This window comes from Bos indicus x Bos taurus, chromosome 24, assembly GCF_003369695.1.
Source record: "Bos indicus x Bos taurus breed Angus x Brahman F1 hybrid chromosome 24, Bos_hybrid_MaternalHap_v2.0, whole genome shotgun sequence".
NCBI lineage: Eukaryota > Metazoa > Chordata > Mammalia > Artiodactyla > Bovidae > Bos > Bos indicus x Bos taurus.
The window spans coordinates 1,019,995-1,038,466 of record NC_040099.1 but is presented as its reverse complement, the minus strand read 5'-3'; the positions used below and the strand labels follow the sequence as shown (position 1 = coordinate 1,038,466).

Sequence of the window (18,472 nt, the reverse complement as noted above, 5' to 3'; positions counted from 1 at the left end):
GGGGAGGCTGGGCTGCCCGGGGGGAGGGTCCTGGCCCCGCCTCATGCCCCGAGCGGCCCTCATGTTCCTTAGGGTGGCCGGCTTCTGGGCTCAAGTTTGCCCCTGAAGACTGTGACAGATGACACCAAGGAAGGAACACACCAGGAACCAGTCATTTTTTCCCAGATCATTAAAATCAGCGTATCACGTGATCATCCCTTTTCATTTCACGTGGCACCCCTCCCCGCCACCACCACCTGCCCCAGGTACTAAAGCATCAGTATTTCAAGAGATGGGCTTCTGGGAGTGTCTCAGTACTGCGGCTAGACAGCAACGCTTCCTTCATCTGACGTTCTGGTGTGTTTTGTTTTACTCTGAACTTCACTCCGTTTTTTTCTTATTTGATTTGTTCTAAGTGGACATCTCTTTCTACTCTGGAGATAGGATCGTTTAACCTGAAACCAGAGTTTTCACAAAAGCCAGAGGAACAGACGCTAGTAGAAGAAATTCCGTTTGACTGCAAACCTCCTTGGGCCCGGCGGGGAACTGAGGGTCAGACCACCCGATGCAGCAGCCTGGCTCCCCTCCGCCCTGGGGGCCCAGACGCCACTTGGACGCGGGTCTGACCCGGCCTCCCTGCAGCAAAACCCCACCAAGCTGCCCTTGCAGTGAATCAGTCTTTCACAGGGCCGCAGGGCAGGGGCGCCTGCCCTCCACTCTTCCTGCAGCTCCCAGGCAGGTGGTGTTTCCCTCCTGCCCTTCTTTCTCGGCCACGTGCACAGACCTGGACGGTCTCCCTCTTCGCAGACACACCTGTGCCGTGGGAGCTACTGCTGTTGGGCGGGCTCTGCAGAAGCTCTGGGCCCCATTCAGCCCCTGCAACATGTGGTCATTGTCTGTGCCGAGCAGGGGATTGCCATTTGTACTCCTGCCGAAGCAAAGAGGTGCCCACTCACGAGGTCACAGGGCACCAGCACGAGAATGCGTGAGGTAGCCAGTGAGAACAACAGAAACGAGGGCTGGGATTTGCGGCCGCTGCTGACGCCGCAGACACTGAGCAGCGCCTGGGGAGCAGGGACGCCCCAGGCCCCGGCCGGACCCCACGCCAGGTGCCCCCGGCACTACCCCTCCTCCTGCTGTGCTGTGCTCATGGGCCTGTTTTTGTGGGGGGCTCCGGGTGGGACGGTGCTCGCCCCCGAGCACTGCCCCTGCCCCGCGTGCAGCCGGGCAGTCGGAAGCACCCCGTCCACACACTCCAGGTGGGGAGCACGGTCTTCAGTGAGCTGGGGCCTCCGTCTCCTCTCCCTCGAGAGCCACTGGGCTCTGGGCTGCGGGACAGCCGTCTACTCTGCGTCGGCTCAGGTGGCCAGCCCCGCCCTATGTAGGCCGGGCCCCACCCAGCAGGACCCACAGTCCTGCCCTAGCTGCTGTGTGGCAGCCATCCCCTCCACGGCACCCGATGCCAGGGCTGGGGCTGGCCTGGCAGCAGGCCGATGACGGGCGTGTGGGCATCTGGCGGGCAGTGCCCTTGGCCTCTCGGCACCTCCATCGGCCCTCTTGCCTGGCCCAACCCACGGCGCCTCTGGGTCACTGGTGGCAGACCCACAATCCAGGCTCGGCCTCCAGAGTCACACCTCTGCCTACCCAAACCCCTGGGGAGTGGCCACTGCCCCCATCCATCGTGCAATATTTACAGTGAGTTCAGAGAGGTTGTCCTGAGGAACGAGGGCTCGGGTCACAGCGTCGGCCCCGCCCACCCATGGTCTGGTCTGCAGGGAGCTAACCTCACGTGGGGGGCGGGGGGCCGTCCTTCCTCCCAGGCCATGGAGGACGCGAGACACCCTGAGGGGAAGCCCTCTTGCAGATTTGGAGGCCGAAAGCTCACACGGCAGTCTCTCAAGTTAATCCAGTACTGGGAAAATTTCGGTTAAAAAAGGTGGAACCAGCTTGTGAACTGGAGTTTTTCTTCCTGCAGAGCTCCTTTGGGTATTGCGTGAAGATGCAAATTTTACATCTGGGTTAAACGCATAATTTCCCTTTAAATTGCCTGCTTGACTGTGTACTAGGATCCCTGCTCGGTATATGTTTGTACCAACTGGAAACTTAGTTGAAAGTAATTTCACTCAATTAAACTAGTCCTTTGTTTGATGACGCTGCTGCCACTGTGTGTGCTGTGGGAATTTCAGCGTCCGGTAAATTTGGCCTCAATCATTCCTCACCTGTCATCCTGCCGTGTAAGTGCTGAGCTGAGCGCAGCAGCTAAAAACAAACATCTCTGTGTGTAGAAAACTCACTAGCTCTCGTACCTTGAAAATGGAATAATACATCCAGTTTAGTTTAAGTTGAAGCAAAGAGAGGTCATTGCTATGACAGGTAATTTTATAAATATTATTTTGACAGATACTATAAGTTGCCAGGGGCAGAAAACTCATGCAGTGGAACATGTGAAGTATTTAAATGACTTCTCTTAAAATGAGCTTCATGTTTTAAATAATAGATGTTTACCTCCCAGGTTAAGCCTTAAATATTCCCATTTTCACTGAAATGGCATGTTTTTAAAAAGGCAGCGTTGTACCCACAATGCACTGCCTGCCGGCAGAGCCAAGCCCCAGAGTGAGTCCTGTGGGATTCGAAGTTGTTGCTGTCAGACCGTCTGACCCCGGCCAGACCACGTGCCGCCCTGGGGCCCCTCCTGACACAAGGAACACGCCGTGGCCACGCATGAGCAAGTCTTGGTCAAAGCCTCGCCTACATATTCTTGTATTAAATGTCACAGAATGTAATACTGAGAGGCAGGATTTGTCTCTTCCTCAGTCTCTGATTTTATTCACGTTTCCTGTTGTGAAAACCTAGGTCGAGTCCAGCACAGATTGCTCAGGAAACTCGTTAGTTTGGCAGAAGATGGGACTCAGGCTCCCCAGCAGGGACGAGAGCGCCGGGCGGGCCGGGGGGATTTGGCATAAGACTGGACTCGGGCTCCCCAGCACGGAAGAGAGCAGCTGGGCGGGCCGGGGGGCCAATCCTGCTTCCCAGCACCCTCCCTGACTCAGCACTGTGCTCAGAGACTCTCGTGGGTCCATCTAGGAGAGTGCACATCCGCCCTGGTGGGCAGAGCGTGCGGTTCCTGCAGAATTAACCTTGTCAGGAGGACCCACCATCAGGAGTTGGCAGCCCCAGCAGGTTCTCTGTGTTGATGGCCTCAGAGGTGGGAGAGGCCCCATGTCAGCCTCTGTCCATGCAGCAGGCCGGGAGGACAGCGAGTGGACGTTAGGTCTCTCAGTAAACTTAGGCTCTTGCTAGCTCTCTTCTTGCTGTGGACACTTGGGGACCAGCCACAGGCCTGAGACCAGTTCACTCTGTCTGCTCACTGCCCATCGGGCACACGTCTGGTCCGTACGGGTCAGACCCTGTGGGTCAGGATGAACACAAGATTGTTCTAATAGGAAAGACCCACTTTGAAAACAAGCACACCCATGGGTGCCTGGGGCCGTGTCACAGACAGAGACGATAAAAACAGGGAGTCTGATGCCTGAAACTGCTGCTCCTGCCAGGAAATAAGATCTTTAAGCAACTCCAGGGTCCCAGAGAGTCTGGAGAGCACGTGTGCACATGTCAGCCTGTGAGCATGCGTGTGCGGCGTGTGCATGTGTGCACACCCGTCCTATGTGCACGCCCGACCTGTGTGCATGCCCAACCTGCATCCTCGTCTCCATAAGATCTCACAGTGATGCTCAGATGCCCCGGGAGCCACTCTGCAGCCCATGACATTTAACAAACACAGGCTGTTAAATGTTACTCGGGTGCTACAGACCGTTCCCCAGAGACGTCCACCGACGCCAGTCCCCGGTGCTGGGAGTCTCAGCTGCCGGACGCTCACCTGAAGCTGTAAACTCGTTCACTGGGGCCGCGATCCAGCCGCAGTCAGAGCTGGGCTCGGTGGCCTGTGGTCTCGTATTGTCTGTTGTAAGGCTGTGCAGACCATGTCTGCCGGAAGACGGGGCTGGATGGACAGAGCCATGAGGCTACGCGAGCCCCGCCCTGATGAGGTGCCGTGCGGATCCCTCTCTGGCCCGGCTCTTGGCCTGATGCCCCGGCTCATCCTCCCACGTGGGGGGTGCGCAGCCCCGGCACTCTTCTTGATGAGTGTGCGTGACTCTCAAGAGTGGCCTGTCATTGTTTGGATTCTCTTCTGAGGCTTCAGAATTTACAAGTGACTTCATCTCTTAATTAAGTGAAGTCAGTGCAGTAGCTGGGTCTTTGTCAGCGCGTCTTGATGGACGGTTTGCTGCTGGTTTTAAACACGCTGGAAGCAGCACGCGCTCACTTCTCTGGGCTGAAGAGAGACTCGTTCCTCACTGTGGGGTCAGGAGAGCTGGGGAGGCCACAGCCGAGGGCGGGAACGAGGTGGACGCTGCTAACTGGGTGTCGTGGAAAGAAGTGGAAACCAGCCAGGGAAGCAAGCAGTGGGATCTCTGCAAGGAGGAGCGAGACACGGGGCAGAGAAAGTGCCGGAGCCTGGCGCCAGACCTGCCAATGAAGTTCCGGCTCATTTGTCTCTGGACCTTCAGCTTCCATTCTGACATCCCAGCTTGGAAAAAGTGAGCCCTAGAAACAGCAAGCAGGGTCTTGGACATGGAGGTCAGCTGCTGCTGGACCTGGAGGTGTCCCGTTTCTGCAGTCACTGATCCTGTCCCCCTTGTGTGTCTGAGAACTGTCTGCATTTAGTCCGCCTCCAAACAGTCCCAAGTCCCAAGCCGGCACTGCCTGGAAGTTCTCGGTCGTCTAGCCTGGCCTCCTGCCCTGTGGCTGTGGAGTGACTGTCAGGACTTCTCACAGGACAGAGGTGGAGCCTGGATGGCGGGGCGGGGACTGATCCCCCTGAAGCCTCATCTAAGCAGGGGCTTTGGGGCTCATGTATCAGCTGGACCTGAGAACAACCCCACTGCAGGGCCAGTTCTCCTGTGGTTTCCGCCCGGGGAGCAGGGTCGGCCAGAGGGTGGGTGGCTATGCCCTCGCCCTTATGGAAGCAGTGACCGACAGCCTTCTTGACTGCACTGGTCTGGCTCATTGAACTGCCTGTTGTCTGAACTGCTACCATGAGTCCAAGGAGCAGTGATGACAGCCCGCGAAGGGGAGAGCAGCCCACTGTGCCCCCTGAGCCTATGTCGGCAGCTACCCTCCTGGGGCCTGTGTCGGGACCCTGGCAGGTCCCCACTTCTGCAGGAGGGGGATCGGCACAGGGGCTGGCCCTGCGCTGCCTGCTTGCTTTGGATTTGCCTCTTGAGGATGGCCTGCCATAAACAGGATGGAAGGCAAATCCAGTGCTCTTCTGAGAGGGACTGTCACTGAGGGGTACGGGGGAAGCGAGGCGGGGACTCCACCTGAGGTCTGTCCAGGAGCAGCTGGTGAAGGTCCTGGGAGCGGCACTTACCCCAGCTCCTGGTGCAGAGTCAGCTTGTTGTGTGTCTGGAGCCCAAGACTGATGGGTTTTATGCCCACACAAGACCATGTGCCCAGCATACAATTGAAATGGCCGTGTACAGGCCCCCCCCCCCACCTCCCATGTGGGATCTGAAGCTGGCAGAAGACAGGCTGCGACCTGGGGCTCATGGGACAGGCCCCAGGGTCCCATGCACCCGCAGCCTGCCGGGCAGATGTCGGGTGTGTCTGATTTGGAGCATCCTGTTTCTGGTTAGGACAGGACTGAGTAGGAGAAAGTGGGTTGAGTCCTATTGGGTGCATGTCTGAATTCATCGGGGGTGGGCTTGTGTGGAGGGGCTTGGCCTCATGAGATGCTTGTGTCCACACGCGTGGGCAGAGGAGTGTCTGGACGAGGCCATGGCCCGGAGACCCCGGCTTTCCTCCCCACCTGCCCCTCGTGGGGCCCCTCTTGCCGTCCTGAGACGCAAGCAGATGCGTGCAGGTGTGTACGGCCCTTGTGTGCGCTCGTGTTCCAGCACGGGCAACCGGGTGTTCAACACCGACTCACGAGGTGTCCAGCCCAGAAGGGGGCGGGGGCCCGGCCTCGGGCCACGAGCGGGGAGCGAGGCGGGCGCGGCATGGGTGCAGCACTCACGGCCCCGCTCCTTTGCCCGCAGCTGCATGGCTATGTGGAGAGCGAGCCTCTGACCCTGCAGCTCTTCATCGGCACGGCGGACGACCGGCTGCTGAGGCCACACGCCTTCTATCAGGTGCACCGGATCACGGGCAAGACCGTGTCCACCGCCAGCCACGAGGCCGTCGTCTGCAGCACCAAGGTCCTGGAGATCCCGCTGCTGCCGGAGAACAACATGCGCGCCACGTAAGCTCGCTGCGGGCCGGCCCTCGGAGGGAAGGGGAGTCCTCCTCACACTTCCACTTTGCTTAACACCTCAGGAAACTTTACAAACATTTACGACGGCAGACTTGTTTCCTTCTAGGGTTTTCATGTTGCCACTCAGTTCACAGCTATGCGAGCCCCCTCTGTGTACAAACATGGCACCCACTTTTTCTTTTTTCTAAACTTTTCATTTTGTATTGGGGTATAGCTGATGAACAATGTTGTGATAGTCTCGGGTGAACAGCAAAGGGACTCAGCCATACACATACATGAAGTCATTCTCGCCTGACCCCTGCCCCCACCCCTGTATGGCACCCTTTTTTTTCTGAAAGCTCTGTGAAAGCCAGAAGAGTGGTTAAAACGCTGCTCATGTTGAAGCATTATGGAGACCAGCATGTCTGGGTTGTGTTTTCACTGAGGGTTTCTGCTGATGTGACCAGCTGGAACATGCAGGTCAGGCCTGGCTCTTTGGTGTAGAGATGACTCGGTTAGCAAGCTACAGAGTCTTCTTCTCGGGTCCAAGTGGGGTCCCTGCTTGTGGCCTCATTAACTGAGTGACCACAGTGTGCCCTGCCCTTCACTCCCGAGCTACACATGCAGCAGAGAAAGGGGACAGGGTTGTCCCTCTAGACTCGCCTTCTCCTGGGGGCCTCTGAGGGCGCAGAATGGAGCCTCAACACCCTGTGTGTCTAGATAAACACGTAAGGCAGCAGTTCATTAACACAGGGTTCTCGGGGGGTGTCTGTGGGGGCGGCCTCGAAGCAACTTTGCAGGGAAACAGCAAGTGGGAAGGCCCTGCGCCCAGGTGGGTTTGGCGTGTCCCTCGGAGGAGAAGGAGCCCAGGGCCGTGGCTGGGGAGGGAGGGTGTGGGAAGCCACAGTGTGGGCTTGTGTGGGGTGTTGATCAGTTGTTTCTAAGTAGCTCCTGAACCCTCTACGTTGTAAACAAAGAGAAAGCCTTCTCTCTGTGTTGGCTTTTCAGGGATTTGAGGGGATTCATTCTAAGTTTCCCAAGGACAGGAGCGGGGCTGACGGCTGGGAGACCCTGCTGGTCCCTCCAGCAGCTGCAGCTCTGACTCCGGTGGCTGCGTTTACTCCATGAAATACCCTTCAGGCCAGGGCAGCGCGGGCACCGCGGGCCAGTCTTCCCAGCACTCTGGGCCAGGCTGTGGTCCCGACCTTCAGGCCCCGTGCTGCCTTGTCTGTGCGTCTGACGGAGGGAAGGGCTGGTTTCCATCTGACAAGTTGCCTGTGGATTGTTGTGCTGGAGACTGGTGTTGGATGGAATCATTAAGTTAAATGAAACTAGAGGAAATCACACGCTGCTGCTGCTAAGTCGCCTCAGTCGTGTCCAACTCTGTGCGACCCCATAGACGGCAGCCCACCAGGCTTCCCTGTCCCTGGGATTCTCCAGGCAAGAGCACTGGAGTGGGTTGCCATTTCCTTCTCCGGTGCATGAAAGTGAAAAGTGAAAGTGAAGTCGCTCAGTCGTGTCCGACTCTAGCGACCCCATGGACTGCAGCCCACCAGGCTCCTCTGTCCATGGGATTTTCCAGGCAAGAGTACTGGAGTGGGGTGCCATTGCCTTCTCTGGAAATCACATGAGGCCCTAGCAAATCCAGGATCCTGAGCTGAGGGGGGACACTCCCAGAATCTTGGGGAAGGAGGTTTTCAGAGCCCGCCCTGGGAGACTTCCTCTGGGGTGTCCACACCTGCCCACTGCGGCGGGCCCTGAGCGAGTGGGGCTCTGCCTGCTTGAGACCTGGGGGCATGAGGGGCTGGCTTGTCCTGCTCCTTTGCCGCCCCCCCACTTGATGGGTGGACTTGGGGCTGTTCTGACAGGTGAGTGGGTGTCAGGCAGGGCTAGGGACTGAGGCAGGCACTCTTATCTCACAGCATCGACTGTGCCGGGATCCTGAAGCTCAGGAACTCCGACATCGAGCTGCGCAAGGGGGAGACGGACATCGGGAGAAAGAACACGCGGGTGCGGCTGGTCTTCCGCGTCCACATCCCGCAGCCCAACGGCCGGACGCTGTCACTGCAGGTGGCCTCCAACCCCATCGAATGCTGTGAGTGCCCCGCCCCGTGTCCAGGCCGAGGGCCAGTCCCGCCGGACCCTTCCCTTCCCACAGCCCACAACATTCTGCCCCGCCCCAGGGGGTGTGCTGTGTCGCAATCCCCATCCTCACAGCTCGCCTGCCTGCCGCCTCGGGGAGCATCCTGGTTCATTCCTTTGTCTCTGACCTGAACGTCAGTCAGGTATCTTTGACGGCCCCTCCCTCACGGCCCCCTCTGCCCCGCAGCCCCTCCCTTACAGCCCGCCGTGGCCCCTCCCTCACAGCCCCCTCTGCCCCGCAGCCCCTCCCTCACAGCCCGCCGTGGCCCCTCCTTCACGGCTCCTCTCTGCCGCGTGGTCCACTCTTGCTGGACCCTCCTGTCCAGTCTCCAGATGGCCATCCCCAGGCCGTGGGCTCTGCTACGGGTGGCTCCAGCTTTCTATGGTCTCTCCCCGTGAGAAGGAGCAGGCCCCTCATCTCAGGTCTTCTGGTCACTGGGGAGGGCTATGTGAGGACCCTGGCGACTGGGGGCTGTGTGAGGACCCCAGTCACTGGGGGCCGCAGAGTGTATCTTCGCTGTTGCTGCTACACAGACCTCTGCCCCATATCCCGATTTTGGCCACCTGTGCCCTCAGCCCTTGAGAGCCCACCATGGACAGCCCTCCACATTCGACTTTAGCCTGGGGTGCCTTGCTCTGTGGGCCCCCCACCCGGTTAGACCCGGGGATCGCCCTGTTGCTGCTGGTGGGCAGGCTGTGTCCCCCCTCACCTGCAGGACTCCCCACAGCTTCCCCAGGGCCTTCAAGGGTGATTACTCTAGCGGAACACGTTCACTCCCACAGAGGCACACACACACACTCACATATGTATGCACACACGTCTCCGCGTGGACCAGTCAGAGGCATGCTGCCTTCCCTTTGACAATGCGTCGTGGGTGGACCAGCTGCCCAGGAGGGGCTGGGGCGGTGTGGGTGGACCAGCCCTCCCGGGAGGGGTCTCCCTGGCTCACTTCTCGCTGCACCCCCACAGCCCAGCGCTCGGCCCAGGAGCTGCCCCTGGTGGAGAAGCAGAGTGCGGCCAGCGGCCCCGTCCTCGGAGGGAAGAGGATGGTCCTCTCCGGCCACAACTTTCTGCAGGACTCCAAGGTCATTTTTGTGGAGAAAGCACCAGGTATTTCCTCTTAAAACCAGCATCGAGTGCTTGCTGTTTGGGTGCCGGCAGAGGTTGGCTGGCGGGAGAGGGTACCATGCACGGTCCCAGAGCTTCCTCAACGTGGCTTTGAGGGGCTGCGGGTGTGGGGCCTGCATCTGCCCAGCTAGCAGGTGCCTGCTCAGGGGCTCCAACCAGCTCTTGCTGGTCTTTGGCTTTCTCAGAACCGCAGACCATCCTAGGCAGGTATCCTGTTGTGCAATGGGCACAGAAGCCATGGGGGACCCCACTGGGGCCCAGAGACGTTTTTGTGCCACTCGTTCTGGTGGCACAGCGCCCCGCAGTGCAGAAGGAGACACTGGTTGCTTTCAATGATGGTGCCCCTTGGGGCCACAGCCACTCGTGTGTGTGTGTGCACATGTGTGCATGGACCTGTGTGTGTGCATGCGGGTGTATGCTTGCACATGGACCTGTGTGTGCATGCACATGGACCTGTGTGTGTATGCTCGCTTGCAGGTCTGAAGGGAAAGGCTCTCTGCTCTCTGGTGTCTGGGGAACCAGGTGACCAGCCTATTATTGAGCTGCAGGATGGATGCAGGGGGTTAGGGGTGGGGGTGGGAGTAGGGCTGGGGGGAGCAGGGCTCCTGCCCCAGGGCTGCCCAGCCCTACCCGGCCCACATGGTCATAAGGGTGAGCGTGCGGCCTCACCTCTCTCATACCCTGGGGTGTGTTTGTAGAGCACGTTCTTTGTGGGGGGCTGGCCTGAGGGGGTGCCCCTGCCCACAGGCTGGGAGGGAGTGCCCGCAGGCCAGGTTCTGGAGCCAGTTGCCCAGCTGCTCCTCTGAGCCCCAGTCCAGCTCTCGAGCCCAGGGCAGGGCCCCTGCTGCTGACCGCAAACCACGGAGACTCTCAGCCTCCGTAATGGGGTTGATTTTGTACAGTCTGCAGGAAACTTAAGTGCTTCAGTCAAAACGGGCTTGAGAGTCTTTCACATTGACCTCATTCTGCCTGCACCATTGTGCCTGTGATTGGAAATTGTTTTACAGGTGGGAGAAGACCCGCCTGAGTACAGTGGTGGGGGAAGAATTCGCACTACCAGAACGCCCCTCTTTGGAGGAGGTGAATTTTGAAATAATTTCAGCATTTGTGTTCTAAATGTGTGCGTGGGCACCCCCTCCCAGCCTGTGGGCGGCGGGGTCCTCACCGCACTCGGAGATGTGTGTAGTGGGAGCTGGCCAGCGCCCCGGGCTCTTTCCTCGAGCAGTCAGCCCTGACCTCGACCTGGGTGCCATGATGGGACCGTGAGGCGTCTCCCAATCTCCTCAGCCGATCGTGGACAGGGGCGGGCTCCTCGGTCATGGCGGCCTGGTCCCGGGTCTGCACGGTGGCCATCTGCCTGCAGCTGGAAGCCAAGTTCCGGGCGCCTGGCTGTCAAGGTCGCTGGGCTCCCGGCTCCCTGGCCCCAGGCAGGCTCAGTGCTGCTGTCACCCGCTGCCACGCTGGCCTGTCCCCAGCCTGCTGTCTCCTGCAGCATTTCCATGTCTGGCGGGCAGAGGGCAAGAAACCAGTAAGTGGGTGGAGACCAGACATCCCGCAGACACGTGGTGCGTCATGACAAGTACAGTGTAAACACGCAGCTGTGCGTCCTGTCACACTGCGTCTGCGTCTAAACCAAGTTGCCGGCACATTTGCACACACGTCCACGCCAGTCCCGTGTGTCCAGCGTGCATTCTTAGCCGAGCACACGTGCTTCCTGATGAGCCTCAACAGTTACTGGGCTTTTCTTGGTTGATTTTGGGGCGAGAAACCACTAAAGTCAATTTAGACTGAAAGACTGGTCATCCTCTAGGCTCCTGAGGAGGTGCCTGGTGTGCTGGAAGATTCTGTCTTTAGCCCCTACTTGGAGGCAGCAAGGCTGGCATGTGAGTGGTGAGGCTGGTCCAGGAGCTGCTGGCTGTGGGCAGGAGCAGGACTGTGGCCGGCCTGTCTCATGTCAGACGCTGGGTGAGGTGGGTGTCTGGTCACCGTGTCGCCTCAGCTGCTCTGAGCAGTACTTGGAGTTTCTTAAGTGTTTCAAGATTCCTCCTGGCCAGGGCTGGCTGTCACCTGTGCCTACCTTGTGTGACCAAGCAGGGTCCCGGAGGAAGATGGCCCTCAGGACATGGGAGCGAGGCTCCTCCCATGGTCAGGGGACCCCTCAAAAAGAGCCGCGAAGCAGCCGCTCTCATCTCTGAGATGTTCGTGTTCTCAGCTGCGTTCGTGGTGAGACTCTCCAGAACCACCCTGTAATTCTGCTCAGGGTTTAGTGTCCAGCAAGAAGCCACAGGGCCTTCCCTTCAAGGAGGACAGCTGTGGCCTCTGAGCCAGATGCCACCTCCCGCAGTGGACGTCCCTGAGCATGGGGCCTGGGACAGACTCACTGGGAGGCCTGGCAGGAGCAGGATGCTGAGATGCTCCCCCACCGCACTGTCTCTTGCTGGAGGTCAGGGGGCTCTGTTCAGACTTATGCATGAGGGATATACTTGCACATGTGCAAACATTAAAAACACATAAAAAACATTTAAATACGAGGACACGAAGAGAGTGCCTACATGGAGGGGGATCGGGAGAGACCAGGGATTTGGAGCTTGCACCGCCATGAATGTTACCAGGTTCTCGACTGTGATGCTTAAAGTCAGTGATGTGTAGCCCAGCCTTTCCATGCGGTTCCTAGAAACTGTGAAGCTCAGCAGACCTCACCAGAGCTGGTGGCTTCAGCAGGCAACATGGTCCGCTGCAGCTTGTGTGTGGCTGGGCACGGGCGTGGTCCCCAGGGCATCCCAGTGGACACTGTGCCTCCTCAAGGCCCAGACTCGAGGGGGACCCCTTGGCACTGAGGCTCAGGCAGGTCCCATCTGCCCAGGCTCAGGGCTAAACCACCCAGGGTGCAGACTTGGAGGATCATCGGGTTCAGCGTGACCGCCAGCTACACGACCAGACCACCTCTCTGCCAGACCTGTTCACACCTATTACTGAGGTCCCAAACCCCACGTGGTCACAGACCTAGAAGAGAACATCACGTCCTCAGTCCTAAATCCTTGCAACAGAAGCAGGACTTGTTTCCTGCAGGGAAGGCCTGCCACTGCCCAGGATTGACCATCAGGAAACAGCGCTGATCCTCAGTGGGTGGAAAAGAGCAGCAGCCAGGCCCCTCTGGTCCTCAGGAGGCTTTTTCTCACTTTGGGCCTCGGAGCCAAGTGGTCCTCCCACGACCCTGAACTGAATGTTTTCAGCAGTCTTGGGGGGTTTTGTTTCCCAAGTGCCTTCAATGCAGATGATAGGCGGGCGGGGCCCTGCTGGGGTCGGGGGCCATGGCATCCTATTCCCGGCTCTCCCATGGTCAGGGGACCCCCTTGCAGGGGGCCACCCTGCAAGGTCCTCCAAGTGTCCCGTGAGGGCATCAGAACATCACCCTCTGAAGGCCAGAGGGTGCCCGTCCTACTTGTCGCTCGCCGTGGACGGCTGTTGGTGTCACGCATAATGCGCAGTGGGTCTGTGTGCGGGCTCACATGAGTGCATGCGCGTCCCTCCCCTGGGCGAAGGAGTGACCTTCCTTCCCTCTAGAGGCACGTCTGCTTGTCCATGTGAGCATCAGAGGCAGCACCCCAACCCTGGTCCCCCGGAGGGCTGGAAACCAGCGCATTTCAGGCAGGGTCAGCTGCTGGGGACCCTCGGGCCTCCGTCGGGCGGGCCTGCTCGGTCCCCACCCTGTGGAGCGTGGAGCAGGACGTGCGCCGGGGCAGCCCCTCCCAGGCCCGGCTCCTCCCGCCGGGTGTGGCGGGGAAGCCTTTCCGATGACTCAGGCTGCAGGGAATTCCCTAATGACTCGGAATATTTTTACTCCTGGGCTTGCACACAGTTTCCTACTGAGGAGGCCAGCGAGCTCCTGATAAGGCTGGAGCACAAAGGCCCATTCAGGCCTGCGGCCTCCCCTCCCGTAGGAGCCACGGCTGCGTTCCACACCCGGTGGCCTCCCAGCAGCTTTGCAGACAAGCATGCCAGAGGCCAGGGGTCACCTGACCCAGGCCGGGGCAGTGCAAGGAGTCAGCAGTCAGCGGGGTGGGGGCCGCTGGGGAGTGTCCCGTGTGGGGGTCCCACAGGGCAGGCACGGGCCACCCTGGCTGCCACTCCGGCCTCCTCCTGGAGCAGGACTGCGTGTGCACTTCTGACCACAGAACACAGACTGGGCCAGAGCCCCCAGGCCAGGGTGAGGGACGTGGGAGCCCTGTGCCTGTGAGCCGGACCTCAGTGGCCCGTCTGCCTCTCCCCTTTGCTCTGTGCTCGTCTCTCTGTGGCTCCAGGGATCTGTGCTTTTCAGACGCTGCGACAGAGCTGTGAGCCTGTGCGGGTGGCCAGACTGGTCAGCTTGTGGATCTGCTTGCACGGTGGGACCGCTGGACCCCAGGCCCGCACTGGACGGGATGGTGTCGCGCGGCCCCTCCCGCCGCGCCTGTCCTCCGTGCGCACGCCCACCGCCCGCTGCACACCCACGTTTCCCGTGGTGGCTGTTCCACCTGTGGGCCTGCAGCCCATTCCCGGGAGGCTAGTCTGGTCTGCGGACCCTCCTGGAGGGTGGGCAGTGGATGCTGGGTGAAGGGGTCTGTCAACCTCTATGGACCAGAGGAGAAGCAGTTGCAAAGCTTTGCCCCAGCTGTTCAGGTTTTAACACTTAACGGCTGTTTTGGGGTAACGATGGGCTTTGTCATAAGAAAAATTGTTGTTTTTAAAAGGCACCAAGGACGTGGGAAGCTTGGTTACAGGAAGAGTCATTTCGGTTTCCTCAAACCGGTGGGGGTGGGTGGGGCCCAGTGGCGCATCCATAGCGGGTCTGGGCCGCACCACGGGAGCCGTGTCCACGGTGCTTTCCACGCGTACCAGGGACCTTCTGCCATTTATCGCCCAAGTTGGGGTCGCTCCTTCCCTGAGTCCTGCCCTCATGGGAGCTGTGTGCTGCTTGCGGAATGCTGGCACTTTTAAGGGCGGGGGTGTTCTTTCCGTCTCCTGTTGGTTTTTCCTAGAGGAGAGACGGATGCGGGTCCCCTGGCTCCAGCAGTGTTTGATCCCCTAGTGGGTCATCTGCTGGATGCTCTGCGGGGGCACTCGGTGTCCCGAGGGGCTGGTGTGGCCTGGCATGTCCAGGCCTCTCTGTGACTCACATTTCCTCTCTGCTCCACCCTCCGCCCCTGCCCAGCCAGCACTGTGAGGGAGAAAAAGGCGATGCTGTTTAACTTATTTATAATTTAGTATTTGTAACACATACATTTCTTCTTGGAAAACAGAGAGAAAGCAAAAACTAGGCCCAGAACCATTACTAGATGTAACGATTCATTTGGGGAGCGACTTTATAAAAAAGTGCAAAGAGGTCCATGTAGGAGATTGACATCTGTTAATTCCAAATAACGACCTGGCCTTGTAGGCAAAGCACGCCTGCCAGAGGGGCTTCCTAGCACCGGGAACACGGCTCTGTCACCCCAGCCAGTGGGTCCTGGGCCTTGCCTCCTTCCAGGGCCTGGCCCGGGGACAATAGGCCCTTTCTTTCACAGGCACTGGAGCCTTTTCATTTTTTCAAACATGCAAACGGCCACGGGGTAAGGTTAAAAATACCTTGTGTTTTGCATTTCTGTGTCCTGATGTGGCAAGGAGTAGTCTCAGAGAGGATTTTCTTATTCAGCCCCCAGTTTCCCTGAGCAGGGCAGGACCCGTGGCTCTAGGGCCACGATCATTAGAATAACCCTGCTCCCAAGACCTATGAGGGCACTTCGGGCCCAGGTAATGAGGCCCCAGCTCCCACTGTGTGCCCTGCACTCAGGCTCACATCCCAGACGATGGCCTTCCTACCTGGGTTGCCTGCGTTCCTCCTGGGTTACCCCCTCTTTGAGCGTAGACCCCTTCCAGGGCTGGCGCTAGGGACGCTCAAGGCCCTAGCTAGGGATGCTCAAGGGCTCCCTCCTGCAGAGTGGGGGTCTCCAGGCCCCCGCTCCAGACCTGCAGTCAGGTCTGTTTGAGCTTCTCTCCTGGGGTCCTGGCATCCACTCTGTGGTTGATCGGTCATGCAGGGACCCACTCCCGTCAGCTGCTGCTGAGCCGGCCGGGCAAGGGAGGGTCCTCTCATCGCAGGACTCCCATCTGCCTGCGTCCAGGTGTGATTTGGGGGCCGCCCCGTTGGGACAGAATTAACAGACTTCCCAAATCCTTTCTTGCAGATGGGCACCACATCTGGGAGATGGAGGCAAAAACTGAAGGAGACCTGTGTAAGCCGGTGAGTGTGGGCCAGACGGGTGGCTGTGGGGGTAAGGGGAGTGGACGCACGGCCTAGGGGGCCACTTGCTCTCTGGAGAGGCTCTTGACTACACAGGGGCTCCTGGCCCAAGGCACATGGCTTCTGATTTGTTGCAATGAACCACGGATGAGCACACAGAAAGAGAGAGAACAAGGAGTAGAAATGGTTGTGAAGTGCCTCCTGACCCAAGTGGTCTCTGCACGCGCAGCGCAGGGAGCAGACAACGCGGACGCGGGGTGACTGCAGAGAGCCAGGCAGCTCCTGGGCTGCAGGCCCCCACCAGGTAGACGAGGTACACACACATGCCCAGAGCCTGCGGTCTCCACTGGCCATTGTCACCAGGGAGTCCAGACTCGCTGCCCTCTGGGAGGACCCCCTCTCCAGAGCCTGAGCCCCACCCCTCACTGCCTGGCCATGCGGGCCCAGGGTTTCTACCAGCGTCCTTGGCTCCTCACGCACTGTCCTCCCACCAGGACACAAGCTCAAGGTCAGATCTAAGTGCTGCTCCACCTGCTTGTCCTGCTGGCCAGCAGCCAGGGGGACCTGCAGACCCGAGGTCCTCTGTGCCCACCTACCCTCTGCAGGGCGCAGGGCCTGCAGGTGCCCATCTTGCACTTGGCCTCCGTGGTATTTGTGGCTGCTCACACTTAAGGAAGAGCCAGGAGGGGGCCTGAGGGAGAACCAGGAGGAGGGCCTAAGAGAGAACCAGGGGGCTGAGGGAGAATCAGGAGGGCCTGAGAGAGAACCAGGAGGCCTGAGAGAGAACCAAGAGGCCTGAGGGAGAACCAGGAGGGCCTGAGAGAGAACCAGGAGGCCTGAGAGAGAACCAGGAGGCCTGAGGGAGAACCAAGGGGCTGAGGGAGAACCAGAAGGGCCTGAGAACCAGGAGGCCTGAGGGAGAACCAGGAGGCCTGAGAGAGAACCAGGAGGGGGCCTGAGAGAGAACCAAGGGGCTGAGGGAGAACCAAGGGGGCTGAGGGAGAACCAGGGGTCTGAGGGAGAACCAAGGGGCTGAGGGAGAACCAGGGGGCTGAGGGAGAACCAGGGGTCTGAGGGAGAACCAGGGGGCTGAGGGAGAACCAGGGGGCCTGAGAGAGAATCGGGGGGCCTGAGAGAGAATCGGGGGGCCTGAGAGAGAACCAGGGGGCCTGAGAGAGAACCAGGGCAGGGCCTGAGAGAGAACCAGGGCAGGGCCTGAGAGAGAACCAGGAGGCCTGAGGGAGAACCAGGGGGGCTGAGGGAGAACCACGGGGGCCTGAGGGAGAACCAGGAGGGGGGCTGAGGGAGAACCAGGAGGGGGCCTGAGAGAGAACCAGGAGGGGGCCTGAGAGAGAACCAGGAGGCCTGAGGGAAAACCGGGGGGCCTGAGAGAGAACCAGGGCGGGGCCTGAGAGAGAACCAGGGGGCTGAGGGAGAACCAGAAGGCCTGAGGGAGAACCAGGGGGCTGAGGGAGAACCAGGGGGCCTGAGGGAGAAGCAGGAAGGGGCCTGAGGAAGACTGGTGCCTTCTTGCTGTGTTTCTGTCTGAAGTCGGCAGAGGCTTCTCCTTCCTCTGGATGAGCGCTGACACGGTACACCTTTCGGCCCGCATCTTTATTTTATAAGAATGCCCAGCAGAGCAGCCCTGTGCTGTCACCCACACTCCCAGCCCCTGCCTTCTGGTTGGGGTGTGAAGACCTTGTGTCTGAAGTGTTTATTGACGGGTTGGATTACTGTCCACCTCCAAGTGTCTGTCCTCCTTTGTCTTCACAGAGCAGGAGGAACCTTCAGGTAACAATGCACAGGCTGGCAGGTGATTTTTTTCTTTTAAAAATCCTTTACTTTAAAAATTTTTAACTTATTTATTTTAAATGAAAAAAGATGAATTTTTTTAATGATGAAAGGTACAATTCACAAAGAAGATAGATATTATAAAACGTTAGACACCTAACAGCAAAAAAACAAAGATACATAAATCAAAAATCAGAAGAAATATAAGGGAAAAGAAAAAATATATAATCGCCATAAGACACATCAACATTTCTCTGAGAATGTTTTATCAAGTGCAGAAAAAATAAGAATACAAACATCTTGAATGAGGTAATTAATAATTTAAATGTAATAGATTTATATTTAATTATTTTATATTACTCTTACATCCTACGGTGATTTTTTGAAGTTCAAAGTTCCTCCACTGTCTCTCCCTCGTCCCACTGGCCCCTCTTGATGGTGGCGTGTGGATGGTGCATTCCTGAGAGCACAGGCAGTGGGAGTCATTGTTCAAAGTCTCATTCATGATAAGGACTGAATTTTCTCTGTCGGCCACGAGATTTGCAGACGTGATCCCGGTACCCTCTGCCCTGTGTCTGGAATCCCCTCCCTCCACACAGGTGGCTTCATCAGGAAGAAGCATGCTGTTGTTGAGCTGCTAAGTCATGTCCAGCTCTTTGCAACTCCATGGACTGCAGCATACCAGACTTCCCTGTCCTTCACCAACTCCCAGAGCTTGCTCAAACTCATGTCCATTGAGTCGATGATGCCATCCAGCCATCTCATCCTGTCGCCTCCTCCTCTTGCTGCCTTCATTCTTTCGCAGCATCAGGGTCTTTTCCAGTGAGTCAGCTTTTTGCATCAGGTGGCCAAAGTACTGGAGCTTCAGCTTCAGCATCAG

At 58.5% G+C, this 18,472-nt stretch overlaps 1 protein-coding gene across 3 annotated transcripts in view; it reads left to right on the top strand.

Moving 5' to 3' along the window:
• NFATC1 (nuclear factor of activated T cells 1) overlaps positions 1-18,472 on the top strand; it is an 87,132-nt gene that overhangs the window by 28,841 nt on the left and 39,819 nt on the right. For all 3 annotated transcript variants that reach the window (XM_027525794.1, XM_027525796.1, XM_027525795.1), the window contains exons 4-7: positions 6,078-6,280; positions 8,194-8,366; positions 9,384-9,524; positions 15,746-15,801. In XM_027525794.1, coding sequence (XP_027381595.1) covers positions 6,078-6,280; positions 8,194-8,366; positions 9,384-9,524; positions 15,746-15,801 — 573 coding nt within the window. The remainder of the gene's footprint in view (positions 1-6,077; positions 6,281-8,193; positions 8,367-9,383; positions 9,525-15,745; positions 15,802-18,472) is intronic.